At 32.1% G+C, this 19,605-nt stretch overlaps 2 protein-coding genes across 2 annotated transcripts; both read left to right on the top strand.

Moving 5' to 3' along the window:
* Window positions 1–9,139: 9,139 nt before the first annotated feature.
* LOC145559433 (putative plastid-lipid-associated protein 4, chloroplastic) lies at window positions 9,140–11,730 on the top strand. Its single transcript, XM_081620853.1, has 6 exons — window positions 9,140–9,495; window positions 9,814–9,927; window positions 10,030–10,125; window positions 10,447–10,521; window positions 10,716–10,786; window positions 11,499–11,730. Exons 1-6 carry the CDS (start codon window positions 9,184–9,186, stop codon window positions 11,569–11,571), a joined length of 741 nt encoding a protein of 246 aa, XP_081476979.1. The 5' UTR covers window positions 9,140–9,183; the 3' UTR covers window positions 11,572–11,730.
* Window positions 11,731–13,661: 1,931 nt separating this feature from the next.
* Window positions 13,662–16,182, top strand: LOC145559432 (putative plastid-lipid-associated protein 4, chloroplastic). The gene is made up of 6 exons (XM_081620851.1): window positions 13,662–14,228; window positions 14,620–14,733; window positions 14,846–14,941; window positions 15,156–15,230; window positions 15,451–15,521; window positions 15,872–16,182. Exons 1-6 carry the CDS (start codon window positions 13,905–13,907, stop codon window positions 15,942–15,944), a joined length of 753 nt encoding a protein of 250 aa, XP_081476977.1. The 5' UTR covers window positions 13,662–13,904; the 3' UTR covers window positions 15,945–16,182.
* Window positions 16,183–19,605: the final 3,423 nt, after the last annotated feature.

The following is a 19,605-nucleotide window of genomic DNA, read 5'->3' as shown; positions in this document are numbered from 1 at the left end:
TTATCTGACAACTGTTTTATTATATGCCAAATACATAACCGATGTTCAAAACTAACAACAATTTTCATAGCTAGATCTTGATCTGTGATCAGACAATTAGGTTCATTATTGCTCATTGTCTTAAGCTAGAAATGTTTTGAAAAATCTCTCAAATGATTCAATATCTTCCTTTTCTATGAAACCAACCAAAAAAGTGATACAACTCTTGTGATGATCAACCCCTGTATATGGAGTAAATACAATGTTGTACATGTTTAGAACATGAAGATCAAATTTCATTACATACAAAATATAACACTACCTTTTTAGAACATGTGAATAAAAATTTAGTACATATGAGTTAAAATTTAGAACATATGATTAAATCAGAACATAAGACATTTTTTAGAACATAGATTTAAGACTGAAGTTTACTTAATTACTTAGAGCATAAAGGTTATGAGTTTATAACACATAATTTTGAACATTAGACTAAAACTTTATAACATAAAAAGCAAATTTTAGAACATGTGAATAAAAATTTAGAACATATGATTAAAATCTTAGAACATGTTGTACATAAAGACATCCAAGTTAATAAAAATTAAACCTGATTCAGTAGTTGCTTGTTCATCCATAATTTTCAACCTAATATTATGAACCTGTAAAAATTCAGAAAACACATTTCAAATGAGACACTGATAATATACACAAATTCAATCCAAGCTATCAAGATCAATAAATTTTGAAAATAAAAACACATATAAATTGCAAAAATCGAACATAAATCAAACATACAACAAACAAACTCGAGCATAAAATTAGGGAAAATATTGAGAAAAAACTAAGAAAAATTGCAAAAATTAAAAATCGAAGCAAAAAAATCGCTTAAAAAATTGAGAAAAATCGCATAAAAATGCTCAATCAAATCGCAGTAAAAATCATTGTAAGGAATATTTCAAGAATTACCCCAAACTTGAACCCTACTGTGATCATACACTTAAGCATGGTGGCGTCCAAAGGGAAGGAAGCTAGAGCAAAATAGTCGTCAACAAGCTTTAGAAACTTGTAAACCGTTCACAGGGTGAAGGTTACACCCCTTAACGATCCAGGAGATCGTTAACTCCAATAGGTCCGGAATCAAGATTGGAAGTTTGGGGATGAAGGTACAAATCCAATCTAAAAGAGAAAGAACTTGCCCTAATAATAGGCCTCTACTTTATTCTACTCGTATTTATGTGCGCTTTCTGAGTAACATGCAATCAATAGATTAACCCTAAATCTGTTTAATCTATGTTGGTTGAATATTAATGCACAAATAAAACTATTATTGACGATCACTTGAATTATAATCAAATTAGCCCTAAACAAGATATTAATTATCTTATTAAGCGTGATTACAAGTACAAATCCCCTTTAAACATGCATAAAAGGCGTGAGCAAGCAATAACAATAAATAATATCAAGCAACATAATAATCATAATAATATCAACGCTAAAGCATAATAATAATAGCAAGATCGTAGGCATGATACTAACAAGATTAATAACAAACCCTAGCATGTCACTAAGGTAAAAAGGTCAAAGCTTTAGCCTTAACATGATACTAACATGATATTAGGAATTGAAAGAAAATAGGAAGCATTCTTTTAATCATACTTGATATTAGAAATTTTAGTTGTTACCCTAAACATGGTACTAGGAAGCAATAAAACATCCTAACATGATACTAGGAACCAAAATAACAATCTAAGCATGATTTCTATATTAAAAGATCAATAAAGAAATTAAATTACTTACTTCGATGCCTCGTATCTCTTTTGAATAACAAAATACACACGTTAATAACTTCAAGGAAAATATTAAAACAATACAATTAAATTAAATAATTGAAATAAAGATTTGAGACCAAACCCTCAGAAATATCAAACCTTACACGTCTAGGGCGAAGGAAACTTCAAACTTGGCTAGGTGTGTCTAATGCTAATGTATGAAGAATTGTGTTTGTAAAATGTTAGGCTATAAAGAGGGAGAGAGAGAATCAAGAAATTCTTGGTGAGAGTTGATGATTGAAAACGGAGGTCCAGGGACCCTATTTATAAGAAAATAGTCCAAAATTGATAGAAAAGAATCAGAGTTTGAAAAGGAATAAAACACCCTCTTGTCGCCAACAACAGAGCTCGTCGCCAGGCGACGAACATGTCGTCATCAGGCGGTGCAAGACAGTTTTTGCGGATTTTGTTTTTATCATATCTTTTGATCCAGAAATCTAAATAAGTAATATAATATGTCGTTGGCAAGCTCTTGAAGTCTACTTTTCAACCCAATTAAAATCAGATTGAAATCTTTTTGTGGATGAAAAGATATGGCCAAAATAGTGGAAGGGTGTCAGTTTTGGATAGAGTTTCGTATTTCATTCATATCTTTTTCGTTATAGCTCGGAATTAATATTATAATATATCATTGGAAAGATAATTTCAAGATCTATCCAAACATATAAAATTTGGATAAAGATTATGAGGCAAACAAAAATAATATCTAACTTTCTTTGAACATCTTTAAATTCGAATAGAATTAGAATTTAAAAAAAAGGAAAATTTTATTCAATTTCAAACTCTTTGATTTTATCTTTTCAAAAGGATAATTAATATCTTTTAGAAACTCATAAAAGCTTATAATAAATCCTAATTAGTTTAGGATTAGGATTAAACCTTTGGACCCTCCACATGATCATTGGGCCGTAGGTAAAATCCGGTTTGGGCCTACTTTAGTATTTTTGCCATAACTTCCTCATTATTCATCGGAATTGGCCTTATAATATATCGTTGGAAAGGTCTTTTCAAACCCCATCCAATTACACTATTATTATTGGACCCATATCATGGACCAAACTAAATTGGAATGCACGTTTTTCATAAATAGGGTAAGAAAAGAAATATTTTCAAAAACAGAAAGAAGAGATATTTTAATAAAAACATCCTCATCACTAGACTTTTCACACTTTTGCTTTATTCGATAATCAAATGACATGAAAGTTATTCATCACTGGGTTTGGTTTTAGGGAGACACATTTGGGTGTCTACAATCATAAGAATATAATGAATAGAAAGAATTGAATTATAAGAATTGAATTACTTACCTAAGAACAAGAGGAGAGAAAAAGTCAAGCTTTATGCAGAGAGAGAAGCCGATAATTTGATCATGAGTTTTGAGCGTGAGTTTTAGAGATTTTGGAAGGGTTTAATTTTGATCATAAATTTATATTTTTGTCATTACTCTTGCAGTAATCTCAGTTGTTGGATATAGTTCTATTTAATGGTTGTGATGTATTCTCATATATGATAAATTTCTCATATAAAGACTATATATATATATATATATATATATATATATATATATATATATATATATATATATATATATATATATATATATATATATATATATATATATTATAAAAATTAAATTTACCAAAAGATTGTTAAAAAATGTCATGTTTCCATTCTTTATCAGTATCAGAACATAGTTGAGCAAATCATTAAGGCCAAACAAATCACTTTTACTTCTTTCGTCATATTCACCTCATTCACTACCTCCCGTATTTTAAAACGGAAGACGAATACATTTTCTTAATGATGTACAAAATAAAATAATTAATTAGGAAAAAATAATTTTTTAATGTACATAAGTTAAGTCGTTAAAAGTGTATATAGGTTTTAAAAGTTACATTAGGTAAAAAGATATTTTATGTTACAAAAAGTAAATTATATTAAAATTATTCCTGAATTAACAAATTACGTAAACATGTATAATATTGTTAAGTTATTATTTCCTATATTCTTTTTTCTTCCGGATCATAATTAACCTGTTAAATTTGCTAATAAATAACATTAGGTAAGCAACATATAAAAAATGTAATTTTGATACTATTATACATTTAAATCATGGCATATTTGATATTGTTAATTAGTGAAAAAAAAATGTATTAACTAATTCCAATGATCCTATATCAATATTTAACCATTACTTACAACTTGACATACGAGGTTAAGTTATCTTTTAATATATTTTATTAGACATTGCTATCAGCATTATTATTCTCGTCTGCATTTGGAGAACTGTAATGTGTCAAATAATCAAAACTTAATGAGATGGTCAACCTTATTTCTTTAGTGCATTATCTTAATTATAATAAATTTTATTTCGACATATACAACTCTGTTTTTTTTATTATTGGTTTTTAATTTACTAATTCCTCATTTTTAGCTACCTTTGTTTTATTTTTGATAATTCTTAAATCATGCAAGGTTCAATTAACCTCCATTTTTGTTAGATACTACTATATTAGATTGAGTTATTAACATGTTAATTTTTATTTAACAAAAGAATGTTATTACGTGATATGAGTAGGTTAAACATATTTGATGATAGTTATTACCATGATAATAACTAGTAACTATTACGTTATTCTTATAATTGTTAAACGTGTTATATAAGGAAATGTCAACTTTTTTTTTTGTATTTGAAATTTTATAGGTGACCTTCTGGTTTCAAGTTTTTTTACATGCAATACAAACTTTTTTCAACTCTCTTTATTTAGTGATACTCAAGTTTTAAAAATTAATCATAGTGCCCTTTTTAAGATTTATGATTAACTATTTAGGTTTATGGTTAACTTTTTTAGTTTTTGATTAACTATAATTAATTAAAAAAAATTTAAGAATTTTTTTTAAAAAATAAACCCTGCTAACCTCACTGCCACTACCGTACCACCATATCGGAACCCTAATCCCAAAGCCCACCTTCGCTGCCCAAACCTCTCTTACAACCGCTGCCGAGACTGCCCACACCACCCAACCTAGCCAATCCATTTTCCTTCCCCGACCAACCACACAACCTCTCTCAGCCGGAACCGCGAACGAATTTCTACCAACCCCATCCCTCACCGAAATTGCGAACAAACTCCCACCAACATCCCTCGTCGGAACGATGACCCCAAACCTAAAACCCAAGCCCTAACAAATAAGGAGTGGTTTGGGATATGGGGTTTCGGGTTAGAGGTTTTAGGTGTGGGGTCGTCGCGCGGCTCGCAGTGGAGGAAGAAGAGGGGGTTCGTTCCAATTAGGGGGAAGGGGAGGTTGGTTGAATCGGGGAAGGAGAAAGGAGTGACCGGCCGGCACGAGGGGGGGAGATGTCTAGAGTGGCACGGGTGGGTTGTGGGGTTAGGGTTCCGAGTTTCCGACGAGTAGGTGGTGGCTGGGGTAGTTAGGTTTTTTTTAATTGTTTATAAAATAATTTTTTAATAATAAAAAAAAATCAAAGATTAACCATTTTTATCATAAAGTTCAGTCAAAAAACATAAAAAAAAGGTCACTATGCTTAATTTTGCAAACCAAGGTACCACTTGATAGAATTGAAAAAAGTGTCTTCCACGTAGAAAAATTGAAACCTGGAGGCCACCATGTAGAATTTCCCCTTTTTATTTATTTAATATCTATTTTATATATATCATTTTCATTTTGATTAAAATAGTTCTTATTCTTTTGGTATGCAGGTCACACTTTAAAGCATGATTCATGTTTAGTTATGACATTCTGTATTAGTGGAATAAGAGTTTGCTTTGTCAGCCTGTTTCTCATGGTGTATTTTTGACACCACAAAACAAATATGAGTAAATGATAATATGTAAAAAACAGGGTCTATTGTGTCAATTCCGCAATTTTTTATGCTATATTAACCCACCGTTCATCCGTTTACTTTCACTTCATTAATAAAAATTGAAATATCTTCAGTTTTGCAACAATGGAGGTCGAGGAAATCAGTAGAGGATGGAAAATTCACAAGTAAATGACAAACACCTACCCTTTGGGTATGATTATTCCTTTAATTTCTACTTCATCTGTTTTTTATTTTTGTAATACTTACTATACAATTTTTTATCATTTGTTTACATAGTTTAATGTGTCCCTTAAAATGTGTAATAAAGGGTTGTGTTGCAAGTAAATAAAAGCAAAGCAAGTATTTTTGTAGGGTATTTTGTTAAATTTGGCAGCAAAGCCGTTGAAAATGGTGGTATTGAGGTCAGGGTTTGTTGTGGTTTTAGGGAGAAGATGGTGTTCATTCGTTGAGGTGTTAAGTCGAATATACCATTGTTGTTGAGAAATGGATAAGAAAGAAGAATGCTTTATTTACATTTTTGTTTGAAGCAATATTTACATTTTTTTGACATTAGAGAAACATCTCATATAGAGAAATTGGGGTTAGCTCGTAAACAATATATAGTACAAACCTAGTTTTAGGCCCGGGCGATACCCCTGGTCATATTTTGCATATAAAAAATTATAATACATTAAAGTGAAATTTATTGGTGGTTTATAATTTTAAAAAATCTTTTTTTTTTTTGTTGTAAATATTATTGAATATTATCAAAATACATTAAGAAATATGCATTAACCTAACTTTTATACCTCATATTAGTTTGTTTTACTTGTTAAAGGAATTTTTATCTACCATTAAATATTTATTCAAGGTAGATACATGTTGTGGTTTTGAAATTACTACGTACTTTTGTGTTATATATTTTAAATACATATAACCTATATGAATTATGGATGAGTAAATGAAAAAAAAAAAGAGATTATATTGAAATATATATATATATGTTCAATTAAAATTTAGAATTTATTAACATAAAATTGTTGCGAGGAAATATTGATAATCAGTTTTAATATGACATGACCCCAAATCCTTTATCAAGTCATGAAGATACGTGGAAAGAATGATGACACGTGGCATGATTACAATTCTTGCCATGAGTTTTAATATATATATATATATATATATTATGAAATATAAGTTTACAAACATATACTCACAAAAATTTCTCCTTCTAGCTATTCATTAATGGCATTTTAGTCATTTTTAACTTTTCCCAATTCCCACTCCTAAAATTTGCCCTCTCCCTGTAAATAAAAGGGTTTGTGGTGTTTTGTTAGCAGTATAATTAAGGATTTTTTGACAATTATCACCTACAATTGTTGCTATTTTAGAAAGCACCACCTACTCCCCCCGTCTCGTAATATAGTTCCTGCTTTCCTATTTTGGAATAACAAAATATTGTTCTTATTTTTATTTATAGATAGTGTGTAAAAACCATTATACCCTCACTTTTTTTAACTTTTTTCATTGTACTTTCTAATTTACTCTTGATTTTGCACATGCTTTGTACTTTTTTTCATTTTTTCTCTCTAACTTTTGTCTATAATTGCACTTTTTACTTTTCTAAATGTACTTTATGCACTTTTTCTTCCTATTTCTTAAATACTGTGAAAAAATACAAACGGAAACCATATTGTGGGACGGAGGGAGTACATTTTTTTTTTTTTTTTTTTTTTTGAAAACTTACCACCTATATTTATTCAAAACACTAAAATTTCCCACCACTTTGACCAATCCCTCAAAGACGACGTCATACTTGCTATTTCCCTCTGTTTTCTTTCTTCTTCACTCGATTCTCACTTCCCTCTTCTTTCACTTTCAACTAAATTGAGGCATAGCTTGAAATCGAATTGCTAAAAACCCTATTTTTTTAATATTCGAAGCAAGAACAATGAATTTTGAAACCCTAATTTTTTTTAAGCAATTTGATTTTAGTATTTGTGCAAATTTAAAAAGGAGATGAAGAAGAAATACTGAGTATAAAAAGAGGAAGGAAGGAAAAGGAGAGAAATGAGGGGAAGTTTAATCATTTTCATAAAATGTAGGTGGTAAATTTTAGTTAAAAAATAAAAAAACTGTAGGTGGTAATTTCTAAAACAATAACAATTATAAGCGGTAGTTGTCAAAAAATCCTATAATTAATTTGATTAGTATAAGGGTAAATTTACAACTTTGGCCGAAATAAGTTTCCATGTATAAAATGTTGAATTATTTTATGGTTGAATTTAAGCAAAGTTTTATGCCATTTATGAAAAGGTAGTGAGAGCTTCTCTATATTTATTTTATTTTGCGAGATCTTAATGACTAGAGAAGAGAAGAAAGGTAAAGTAAGCTGAGTCCTCATTGTCATCGGCGCTTTGCTTGGTGTTTCTGTCTCACTCAGTATTGGGGTGAAGCTGTGTTGAATTATTGATAACATTTCTTATAAATATTTCCGATTTATAAGGAGGGTTTTAGTATGGAAGAACGTGTAAAACAGTTAATGAAGCTAAATTAATTAGTTTTAGGGGTGAGGTATACGTGGGTTTAAAAGGCACTTAAGATTTTTTACTAATCTTATTGTCCATTGTCCAATACCTGAAGAGAAATTACAAAATTTTTAAAAATATTATTGAAATCATGGTGTTTGTGGTGGGGTCGAGACCGTACGATTAAACGTGGTAAAATATATGTGAATTGAATAATAAAATAAAATAACAAGTGTCATGAAAATATTCGCTTTTAGGGATAGCAATGGGGCGGGGTGGGGCGGGGCGGGGCGAATGTTGGCCTTCCCATCCCCGTCCCCATTTAAAACATTCATCTCCATCACCGCCTTGGCGGGTACAATTCCAAAACTATCCCCACACCACTCCCCACTTGTATATCCATCCCCACTTAATCCCTACCTAAGACCCGCCTCATCCTCACCTTCTAATACACAATCCAACATAATTAATATAGGCTACAAAAAAATAGTTAGTGTTAATATTATTTTATTTTACATATTTTTTTAATATAAAATTTTGTTTTATAAAATATGTAGATGTGGCCATGTGGGCATGAGATAGGGATGAGGCGGGTATAACGTAAAATCCACCCCTGCCCCATCACCTATGGCGGGTATGATTTTTATCCCATCCCCCCCACCATTTGCCAAACCAAGACCCATCCCCGCCCAACCACTTGGGCGATGGGGCATGTCTCCTACTTGACCCGCCTCACTAACATCCCTATTTGCTTTAGTATAAGTTAATAGATTCCCATTTTCATCAAACAAACAAGGCTTTAATCTTCAATTGTGATTAAAACTTCTAATCCCACCCTCAATTTCCACTTACCAAACACACCCTGAGTGTAGTTCAAGTAGTTAATTCTAAGATTGTCTTAAATCGATTCTCATCTCCGCCCTTATGGCTCCCCCCCCAAAAAAAAAGAGAAAAACAGCTATTATCGACAAAAGTTACACATCCCCACCATCAGTTTTGTTCTGAAACCAGTATCAGTATGGCCTCATCTTCATATTCTCTCTCCAAAATTATAATTGCAAATGATCCTATCACAAAATTTCCCTTATTTCTTCCTTCTTCCTCATCAAATCTTCATTTTCCAAGCAAACCCACCTTCAAACATCTCTCACTTCCTGCTGAAAAGTGCAGCAGGACAAGTATCAGAACAAAAGTATCCTTTTTTCCTGGTTTTTTAACCAACAGAAAAGATCCCAAAGCCTTAAAATTAAAGGAGGAGCTTCTTATGGCCATTGAGCCTCTTGATAGGGGTGCTAATGCCACCCCTGATGACCAGCAGAGGATTGATCAGGTTGGTTGGTTGGTTGGTTTTCTCTCTTGTTTGCTTAGTTTCGACGTCTTTGAATGAGTCGCAAGGACATTACAAATTATAAATGATGGATGGGAGATTCGAACCTATGACCTATTGTACACAGACTGTTATTCCAATGATAATATTGATTATCTCATATCTCTAACACTGACCCTCAGTTTAAGACCTCATTGGTTTGCAATGTCAAATGTGGATAATAGTAGTTAATTAAGAAAATCTTGCTAAAGAAACTGTAAGGATTGATGAATTATTTATAATTTTTTCTCTAATTATACCTTAATTTTTTGTTTTTATAAGCTTACGCGGAAGCTAGAAGCAGTAAATCCAACGAAAGAGCCACTGAAGTCTGATTTACTGAATGGTAAATGGGAGCTCATTTACACAACCTCTAAATCAATTTTACAAAATGAGGTAATTTATTGTCTTAAATCTTTCTACTTGATAAATTCTGCAAGTTAAGTTTTAAAGGCAATGATGAACAATAATATTAAGTATTGTTTTCTTGTTTGACAGAGACCTAAGTTCTTAAGATCAAGGGTTAATTACCAAGCCATTAATTTGGACACTCTTCGAGCCCAAAATTTGGAGACTTGGCCTTTCTTTAACCAGGTTAAGTTGATTGTATTCTTGTAGACATTTCGAAACAAGCGTGCTTTAATCAATAATATTGTTATTAAGTACATAATTCTTGCATTATATGTAGCCTGCAATTTCATCACGTTTACTGTCCTTAAACTCATTTTCGTCGACCTTTATTAGAATTGGCTTGTGATCCTGGAGTGCTTTTATTTAGATATTCTTATTTGATATTGTTATAGTAACTTAGTAGTTAGTATCTTTCCTTCCTGAATGAAAATTGCTGGTTAATTTAAACAGATGTTCGGCGTTTTCTGTTTAATCACCCTTGTGTTTACATTGGATGGTTTTCAGGTAACAGCAGATCTCTTGCCGATAAATTCAAGAAAGGTGGCTGTGAAATTTGATTATTTCAAAATACTGGGACTGGTAATCTTCTTAATCTATAATTTATACTTGATTATATGATGTTTAAGTAAATAAAATTGACTAGAGTACTAGTTTCCATATATAAATTACTTCATATTAGTTATTAGGATAAAAAACTGCCTTTATGATGATTAGTTGATGTACAATATTTACCATGAAGTGTGTTTATAGCTAGCGCGGCTTCACTTTTGTAGATACCTGTGAAGGCACCGGAAAGAACTCAGTATGGCTCTCTGGATATTACTTACTTGGATGAGGATCTACGGTAAGTTTTGTTTTCAGAATGATTATCCTATCAGACACATACGTCAGAATAACGAATATACAAAGTCCACAGCACTCTTGATTTACATTGTAGTGTTAGTTAAATAGCTAATGAGATATCTTCAGTCCAAACTATCAACAGTATTCTTCATTGATACATAGTAGTATATAGTTGGAAATCCTAGCGACTTGAGAAATTCTATTAATATTTTATCTTCTTTATTAATTGAATTCTGAATTTCTTTGATACTAATAAGCAGTACTTAGATAATTAGAAGGTTTTTTAATGAAGGTGACAAGCTTGCTCCATCCGGATTTATATTAGTGTATCAATTTCTCAGCATATGTGATCATGGGATGCAGCAATGTGACAATATGCACTGATCTATCTGAAAAAAGGAAGTAAGAATGTGCGCGAGAGGATGAGTAACAAATGCCTGTCAGTACTAGCTCACTATCAAGTTTTGTAGCATCTGAAGGAAGCTAGCAACCTCTAACTGATTAAACATTGCAAATAAACACCTAGCTTTAATACAGTAGTTATATATAGGCATTTCATTTTCTTGACTTAATGTTGAGAAATTTCTGCATTTTTTTACATTCGAGGACTGATATGATTGGTTTTTTTAATCAAATGAAATGAAAGACCTGCTCCATTGGTGGATATGTCACTCATGAAAGATGCATTTTTTTTTTTTTTTTCGCTTTTGCAGAGTATCTAGAGGAGACAAAGGAAATTTGTTTATATTAAAAATGGTTGATCGATTGTACAAAATCCCAAGATAATTAGTCTTTGTGTATACACTATACATGTATAAGTCCCTCAGACAATTGTATATCTAAAAGCTAGCATTACGCGCTTAGACACTCTGAAAGGTGTATGTCAAATTGTAATTTGTAAGCTGCTTATGTAAATTGCTAATAAAAGTGCACTTTCATATTATCCTCCAGACCATGAGTATATCAGTTTTGATATATATGTTGTTGAGATCAAGATCCCAAGCAGAAGTGTTGAACTTTATTTTGATCAGATTACTTTTGATGTAATAATTTGTATGAATTTTGCATGGAACACTCAATTGTAGGGCTATATCCTCAAAAGCTCAATTTTACGAATATATACATCTCCTTTAACTCTTAGTCGTTATTGCTTGTTGTAAATTGTGACAATACTGTAAGAAAGGTAATAGATAAACTATCATGTAGTGAGTGATAGATGATGCAGAACAGAAGTGCAACATATAAGTATATAACAGCAATGTTGCTGGTTTCAACAATAGTAGATGGCCAAGGTGCTGTCACTGGACATAATTTCAACTACGATTGAGGGTCAAAATGGAGAACCTAAACAGGTGTGTCGTGTTTCTATTTTGGCAATTTGAACTCATTTCGCTTGTATCAAGTTTAAGAATTCTTTTGGCCTTTTTTAGAGTAGTGTTTTTTATTCAAGTTATCGAACAAGTCTAAGTGCTTATGAATTCTATGTTTAATCTGCCTGCGCGTATAGTTGACTTCTTTACTTTTGCTTGACATCTCTGTTTCTACAGTTTGCCAGGAGTTTAAGGGATTTAGGCTACGATACAACATAAAGTATACTAAAACTTGTGTTAGAATAATTTTGCTTACTTCATTTCTAGGACTATTTCATTCAGATTTTTAATCTTTAATGCTCATAATGTCTCAACTTGCATTAAGATTTTCATGTAATTATGGTTGCAAATGTAGGATTAAAAAAAAAAATACATGTTTCAAGAGGCTAGAGATGAAAAATGCACTTCTGAAGTTCTGATATAAGAGTAGATATAAACATACGATTCATTTGTGAATCTATTTTAAGCTTTCAAATCTAGTGTAATCTGGTACTATGGTAAGTTGGGAACCCATCAAAATTTAGCTGCTATGAGGAAATATGGTTAAAAAGACTCATCTCTTTTGTTTTTAAAGTATGCATGCTGCAGCTGTTTGGAAATTGTCTATTACTTCGTATGATTTTCATTTTCTATCTGTTACTTGTGCAGTATGTTTGACATTCTTCAAGATGTTCTTGTTATATCACTCGTTTTTTACTTTTTTGAACCATCTGCAATTAGATATTGCTATAAGTAGTTTTTTTTTAAAAATTTTAATTTAATTTTGGGGAAACTTTGTTCACAGACATTACTCGTTTAATTTTGTGTTCATCTGTAGAGGGCTTCTCATGGTAAATGATTGACATAAAAGAAGATTCAGTGTAGGACTTCTAGATTTTATGACTACTGATTTACTGGATGCTTCAGCTTTTTAAGAAAATATTGTTATATGTTGCTCTGTGTGTTACTGTGAACTCTTCTTCAGGTTTCACTTAGTTCTCTCACCTGCACCTACGCCTGCAACTGATTTTCTTGCAAAGCGCACAAGTGGGCCGTGAAAGAGTAAGTACACAAGCTTAATCAAATTGTGATTTGCCCACCGGCAATGGAGCTGACTGAATCAAATTCTAAAAGAAAAAGCTCTGATGGCGGTGGAGAACTTATCATAGACTATGGTTGATTGGAATAGTTCTGATAGTCTTCAGATGCTAATCTTTCTAGCCATATTATGTAATTTTTCAAGTGATTTCTTATCGGTTTTAAGCCATGTATGATGACCACATTTCAGTCTACGTGCTTTTTTACTTGTTCGTTGCAAGAGAGTTTCCTTTCTTCCATATGAAAATGCTACCCTTATACCCCAAATCCCATTCTACAATCATCGATAGCATTACAAAAAGCATCCATAAAGATCTCACTACGAGGTACGTACCCCACCTTCCTTTTCCTCCAAGCTCACTATCTCATTAAACTCACCAAACACCACACATGGGAGACTACTACCTCCTTTTTATAGTCAAAAACATCACTCATGAAAGCTTTGCTTTGTTAAAGATTAACTAGTATCTCCTTTTTAATTAGTCAAAACATTATCATATACCGAGTACTTGGTATTCTTTTATATCTAACTTTGCACCCTTTTGTAACGTACTTGTACTATCCTTATTTCGTTAATAATCTAGAAGAACAGTTACTTATTTCACGACAAGGCTACAACCATTGCATCTGAAACCAATCAGTATCAGTGTCAGTGTCAGTATCAGTATCAGTATGGCCTCATCTTCTAATTCTCTCTCCAAAATACTTGTACTTGCAAATGATCCTGTCACAAAATGTCCCTTATTTCTTCCTTTTTCCTCACCAAAACTTCGTTTTCCAAGCAAACCCACCTTCAAACATCTCTCACATAATCCACTTCCTGCTAAAAAATGCAGCAGAAAAAGTACCAAAACAAAAGTATCCTTTTTTCCTGGTTTTTTGACCAGCAGAAAAGATCCCAAATTTTTAAAATTAAAGGAGGAGCTTCTTATGGCTATTGAGCCTCTTGATATGGGAGTTGATGCCACTCCTGATGACCAGCAGAGGATTGATCAGGTTGGTTGGTTTTCTCTATTGTTTGTTCAGTTTCAAAGTCTTTGAATTGATCCGAATGAGTCACAAGGACATTACAAATTTACTACGTATAAATGATGGAATATGGCAAATGTTTTGGTCCGAATGAGTCACAAAAGCATTACAAATTATAAATGATGGAATACGGCACATGTTTTTGGTCTGAATGAGTCACAAGGGCATTACAAATTATAACTAATGGATGGGAGATTCAAACCATCAGTCTTACCACTAGGACAAGACCTCATTGGTTTGTAATGACAAATGTGAATTGTAGTAGTTAATTAAGAAAGTCTTGCTGAAGAAAATGTAAGGATTGGTAAGTTATTTGTAGTTTTTCTCTAATTGTACATTAACATTTTGTCTTTATAAGCTTACGCGGAAGCTAGAAGCAGTAAATCCAACAAAAAAGCCACTGAAGTCTGATTTACTGAATGGTAAATGGGAGCTCATTTACACAACCTCTAAATCACTTTTACAAAATGAGGTAATATATTGTCTTGTTTTATTCTGTTAAATCTTTCTTGATAAATTCTGCAAGTTTGGTTTTAAAGGCAATGATGAACAATTATATCTAGGATTGTTTGCTTTTTTGACAGAGACCTAAGTTCTTAAGGTCAAGGGTTAACTACCAAGCCATTAATCTGGACACTCTTCGAGCCCAAAATATGGAGACTTGGCCATTCTTTAACCAGGTTAAGTTGATTGGATTCTTGTTGACGTTGTAACAAGCATACTTTTCTCAATAATGTTGCTATTAATTACATGATTCTTGCATAATATGTAGCCTGCAATATCATCATGTTTACTGTCCTTAAGCTCATTTTTGTCGTAATTTACTTAGAAGTGGCTAGTGATCATGAAGTGCTTCCGTTTAGATATTCTTTTTGATAAATGGATGGTTTTCAGGTAACAGCAGAGCTTTTGCCGATTAATTCAAGAAAAGTGGCTGTGAAATTAGATTATTTCAGAATACTGGGACTGGTAATCTTCTTTTACTACAATTTATACTTGATTGTATGATGTTAATTGACTAGAGTGATACTTGTACGAGAAGTCCATTATCATGAGTACTAATTCCATATTATGAATTACTTCAATTCATATTAGTTATTAGGATAAATTTGTGCCTTTATGATGATTAGTTGATGTACAATATTTACCATAAAGTGTGTTTATAGCTAGCGCGACTTCACTTTTGTAGATACCTGTGAAGGCACCAGAAAGAACTCAGTATGGCTCTCTGGATATTACTTACTTGGATGAGGATTTGCGGTAAGTTTTGTTCAAGCGTATGTTATCATGGGATGCAACAATGTGACTATATCTACTCATCTATTTGAAATAAAAGTAAGAATGTGCGCGATGTCAGTAATAGCTCACTGTCAAGTTTCATAGCATCTTAAGGAAGCTAGCTACCTCTAACTGATGATTAAACAAGGCAAAACAACTATCATTAAATAGGCATTCATTTTCATGACTTAATGTTGAGGAATTTCTGCATTTTTTTATTTTTGACTGATATGATTAGTTTTAAATCAAGTGAATTGAAAGAACCTCTCTATTGATATATATGTCACTCATGAAAGATTTTTTTTTTTTTTTTTTTTTTTTGGCTTTTGCAGGGTATCTAGAGGAGACAAAGGAAATTTGTTTATATTAAAGATGGTTGATCGATTGTATAGAGTCCCAACCTAATTTAATTAGTCTGAATGGTGTATGTTAAATTTTAATTTGTAAGCTGCGTATGCAGTTTCATATATATGATCCTTGAGACCATGAGTAGACATCAGTATTGATTCTTATGTAGTTGAGATTAAGATCTCAAGCAGAACTGTTGAACGGTTTTCAATCAGATTACTTGTATTTATCACTATTTACATCTTCACCTTTTCCATTGGAAGTTATATTTTGCTAGTATTCATATCCAAGAGAAATAGAGATTAAAAAAAAAGTTGCAAGCTCCTTTCTTTCTTAAACCAAAAGTTTTGTGTTTTGTAGTTAATGATTTAGTAAGTCTACAAGAGTAAATAACTTCTTTTGCACTGTATGATATATTTCTTAGCTGGGATATGATAGATTTTACACGAATTCGATCACTTACCCTTTCTTTACAAATCAATAGTCTTTTGCTCCAGGACATGAAATGACATGCATCTGCAAATTAGTGTGTTATGATTTCAACTCCAGGACTCTGTTCACTCACCTGTGCCTTTGAGATAGAGTTAACATTTTATGGTCTCACACTTTGAAATTATGCAGTATGCATGAATCTATGGTGCGTTGTAAAAATGTGATACTTCGCTGGAAATCTCCAACACTTTTACCTTGAAATATTATAAATCTTGCTGGATATCTTTAGTCCAAACTATACACAGTATACTTCATCAATACACAGTGTAGTATATAATTGGAAATCCTAGGGACTTAAGAAAATTTCTTTATGTTTTACCTTCTTTATTAATTGAATTCTAAATTTCTTTGATACATAACAATCAGTACTTAGATAATCAGAAGGTTTTTTTTAATGAAGATGACAAGCCTGCTCCATCAGGATTTATTTTAGTGTATGTATCAATTTCTCAGCGTATGTGATCATGGAATGAAAATATGTACTGGTCTATCTGAAAAAAAATACTGAAAAAAAGCACGAGGGTTGGAACAAATGCATGTCAGGAATAGCTCACCCTCAAGTTTTGTAGCATCTGAAGGAATTTCATGACTTAAACATTTCATTTTCATGACTTAATGTTGAGGAATTTATGCATTTTCTTACTGTTGACTGATATGTAAAGTTTTTAGAATCAAGTGACTTGAAACCAAACTGTAGGAAAGATCATAGATAACCCATCAGTAGTGAGTGACAGATGATGCAGAACAGAAGTGCAACATATAATGGCAATGTTGCTGGCTTCAACAATAAATGGCAATGGTGCTGTAGTCACTGGACACACAATTTTAATTAACTACGATTGGAGGTTAAAATGGTGAGCCTAAACAGGTGTATTGTATACTCTATTTTAGCAGTGGAACTTGAAACTCATTTCGCTTGTATCAAGTTTAAGAATTCTTTTGGCCTTTTTTAAGAGTTGTGTTTTTTATTCAAGTTATCGAACAAGTCTAAGTGCTTATGAATTCCAATTCTATGTGATGATTCAACAAGTTTACTAGAGTAAATAGCTTCCTTTGCACTATATTTCATGTTAGATTGAAGGTCTTAACTTACATTAAGATTTTCGTGTAATATGGTTGTGGAATTGTGGGTGTAGAATTAATTTAAAAATCAAATCATTTTCATATAAGAGTAGATACAAATATATATATCCTTTCATATCTGGTGTAATCTGGTACTATGGTAAATTGTGAACCCATCAAATCTTAGCAGCTATGGTTGAAAAGACTCGTCTCTTATATTTTGAAAGAAGTATGCATGTTATGCTGCAGCTGTTAGAGGTAATTATCTATTATCATCATCTACTTTCTGTCACTTGTGCAGTATGTTAGACATGCTTTAAGCTGTTCTTATTACCTTGCTTGTTTTTAACTTTTCTGAACCGTCTGCGATAAGATAATGCTATAAGGGGATGGCTGTTATGTTAGGGAAAGTTAGAAATGTGTGTACACTGCATTTATGCCTTGTGATTGGTTACTACATTGAGGAAAGTTGAGTATGTGTGTATAGTGCATGTTTACATTGTGGTCGGTTGTTTAACATAGCAATATATGAGCGCATACACTCATACACCACTTCATGCAATCTGATTTCCCCTAATAGAAAAATTAGATGTATTTGATTGCTTCTTCTCTCCTAAAAATACCATTTTCTTATCTTCGTTCCCCTATATAACAGATAGGAAATGAACGAAAGAGAAGTTATAATTTCAAAAGTAATTGAGGGAAAATATTGAGAGAAACAAGTTTGCCTTTTCAATTTCTTTCAAATTCTGTGCAAAGGTTCAAAATGAAATTATCAGTTGCATATATAATTATATCAATATGGCTTCTACAAGTCTCGTCAGAGTTAATCAGCTTAGGCCTGCAAACTCCAACTGCAGACATATATCACAAATTTATAAAAGAAGTGCGAAGAAAAGCTTCAGATGCAAAACTTAAGTATCACGAAATTCCTATGATGCCACCTCCTTCTCCTCCAACATACCACATAGTGGAGCTGAAGGTTTCTGACGATGTATCAGTAAAAGTGCTCTGAACAAAAGCAATTTATGCGTGGTAGGATACTGTGATCAGTTTGAGGGAAAATACAGAGCACATTTTTTTAATAAATAAGAGAAGAAGAAGGACATGGTTATAGTTTATTGAGCTCTGCAAAGCATACAATGGTTTCCAAAGTAATCCTAGGAATAATGACTAATGACCAATGTCAAAAGTTTCTCATTGTCAACCTTGAAGACCTAATGCTAAATCATCTAAAGATGGAAACGAAAGCAAACAATTGTCATGCAATTGCAACAAACCAAAGTTATCAGATACACCAGAACACATGCAGAAAATAAGCTCTGCCATGTTAAAAATCTGCGTTAGGTTCTAATAGTAGATCATGAGGAGATAATGTCGATTATCATCCACCTTTTTGTTGATCAGCTAAAAGTTGGCCTGCGAGTTTCTTCGTATATACTACCTCCGTTACAGGTTATGTGCAACGATTTGACATAAAGCAGAGAGGGAAAATGTCTAGTCGTTGCACATAACCTTTAACGGAGGTAGTATGTATATGAACATATCTCCATAGACAGTTTGATGTATATAGATATGAATGTTTAATATATAAATACAGAAAAACCAGGAGAAAAGTAGTTTTTATTCTTTGATGTATCAAGTGCAGCCATGCATACAGGATTAGGATACACGGCGAGGAGACAACCATGCCAACTATGGTCTTTATGATAATAGTTTTGTAGGTGCTTGGATATGAAATCAGAACACGAAATAAGAGAATACCAAGATTTGCACACACACTTGTATCGCGACACGGCCAGCCTAGACAATATCTCTATCAACTAATCTTTAGGCAAACCACCTCTATCATCAGTTGCACCTACAATTGTCCTCTCATGTTCAACTTCGTTTCTACATGATCGCGAATAACCAACATTAGTAATAATACCATTCACTCATCAATTATTTTTAGTGTCCTAAACCCCTATAAAATATGACAAGTATATCATTAACAATAGAAAATTTTGATTTTTAACCCCACAAAAAACCTTGAAAATGTTTTTCATCACTTAAAAAAAAAAAAAAAAAAAAAAAAAAAAAAAAAAAAAAAAAAAAAAAACACTTTAACACTACAAAGAAGAATGAATTTTTTTTTCTATAGTGTTGAAAAAAATTTTGGTTC

Source organism: Chenopodium album, chromosome 9 (assembly GCF_948465745.1).
Source record: "Chenopodium album chromosome 9, dcCheAlbu1.1, whole genome shotgun sequence".
NCBI lineage: Eukaryota > Viridiplantae > Streptophyta > Magnoliopsida > Caryophyllales > Amaranthaceae > Chenopodium > Chenopodium album.
This window is presented reverse-complemented; position numbering and strand designations above follow the sequence as displayed.

Bases quoted from the DNA above. Each gene is read 5' to 3' on its own strand.
- LOC145559433 (XM_081620853.1), top strand. From the start codon at position 9,184: ATGGCCTCATCTTCATATTCTCTCTCCAAAATTATAATTGCAAATGAT. The intron at 10,126-10,446 runs GTTAAGTTGATT...GATGGTTTTCAG, and splicing joins CTTGGCCTTTCTTTAACCAG to GTAACAGCAGATCTCTTGCC. The intron at 10,522-10,715 runs GTAATCTTCTTA...TCACTTTTGTAG, and splicing joins ATTTCAAAATACTGGGACTG to ATACCTGTGAAGGCACCGGA.
- LOC145559432 (XM_081620851.1), top strand. From the start codon at position 13,905: ATGGCCTCATCTTCTAATTCTCTCTCCAAAATACTTGTACTTGCAAAT. The intron at 14,229-14,619 runs GTTGGTTGGTTT...TGTCTTTATAAG, and splicing joins ACCAGCAGAGGATTGATCAG to CTTACGCGGAAGCTAGAAGC. The intron at 14,734-14,845 runs GTAATATATTGT...CTTTTTTGACAG, and splicing joins AATCACTTTTACAAAATGAG to AGACCTAAGTTCTTAAGGTC.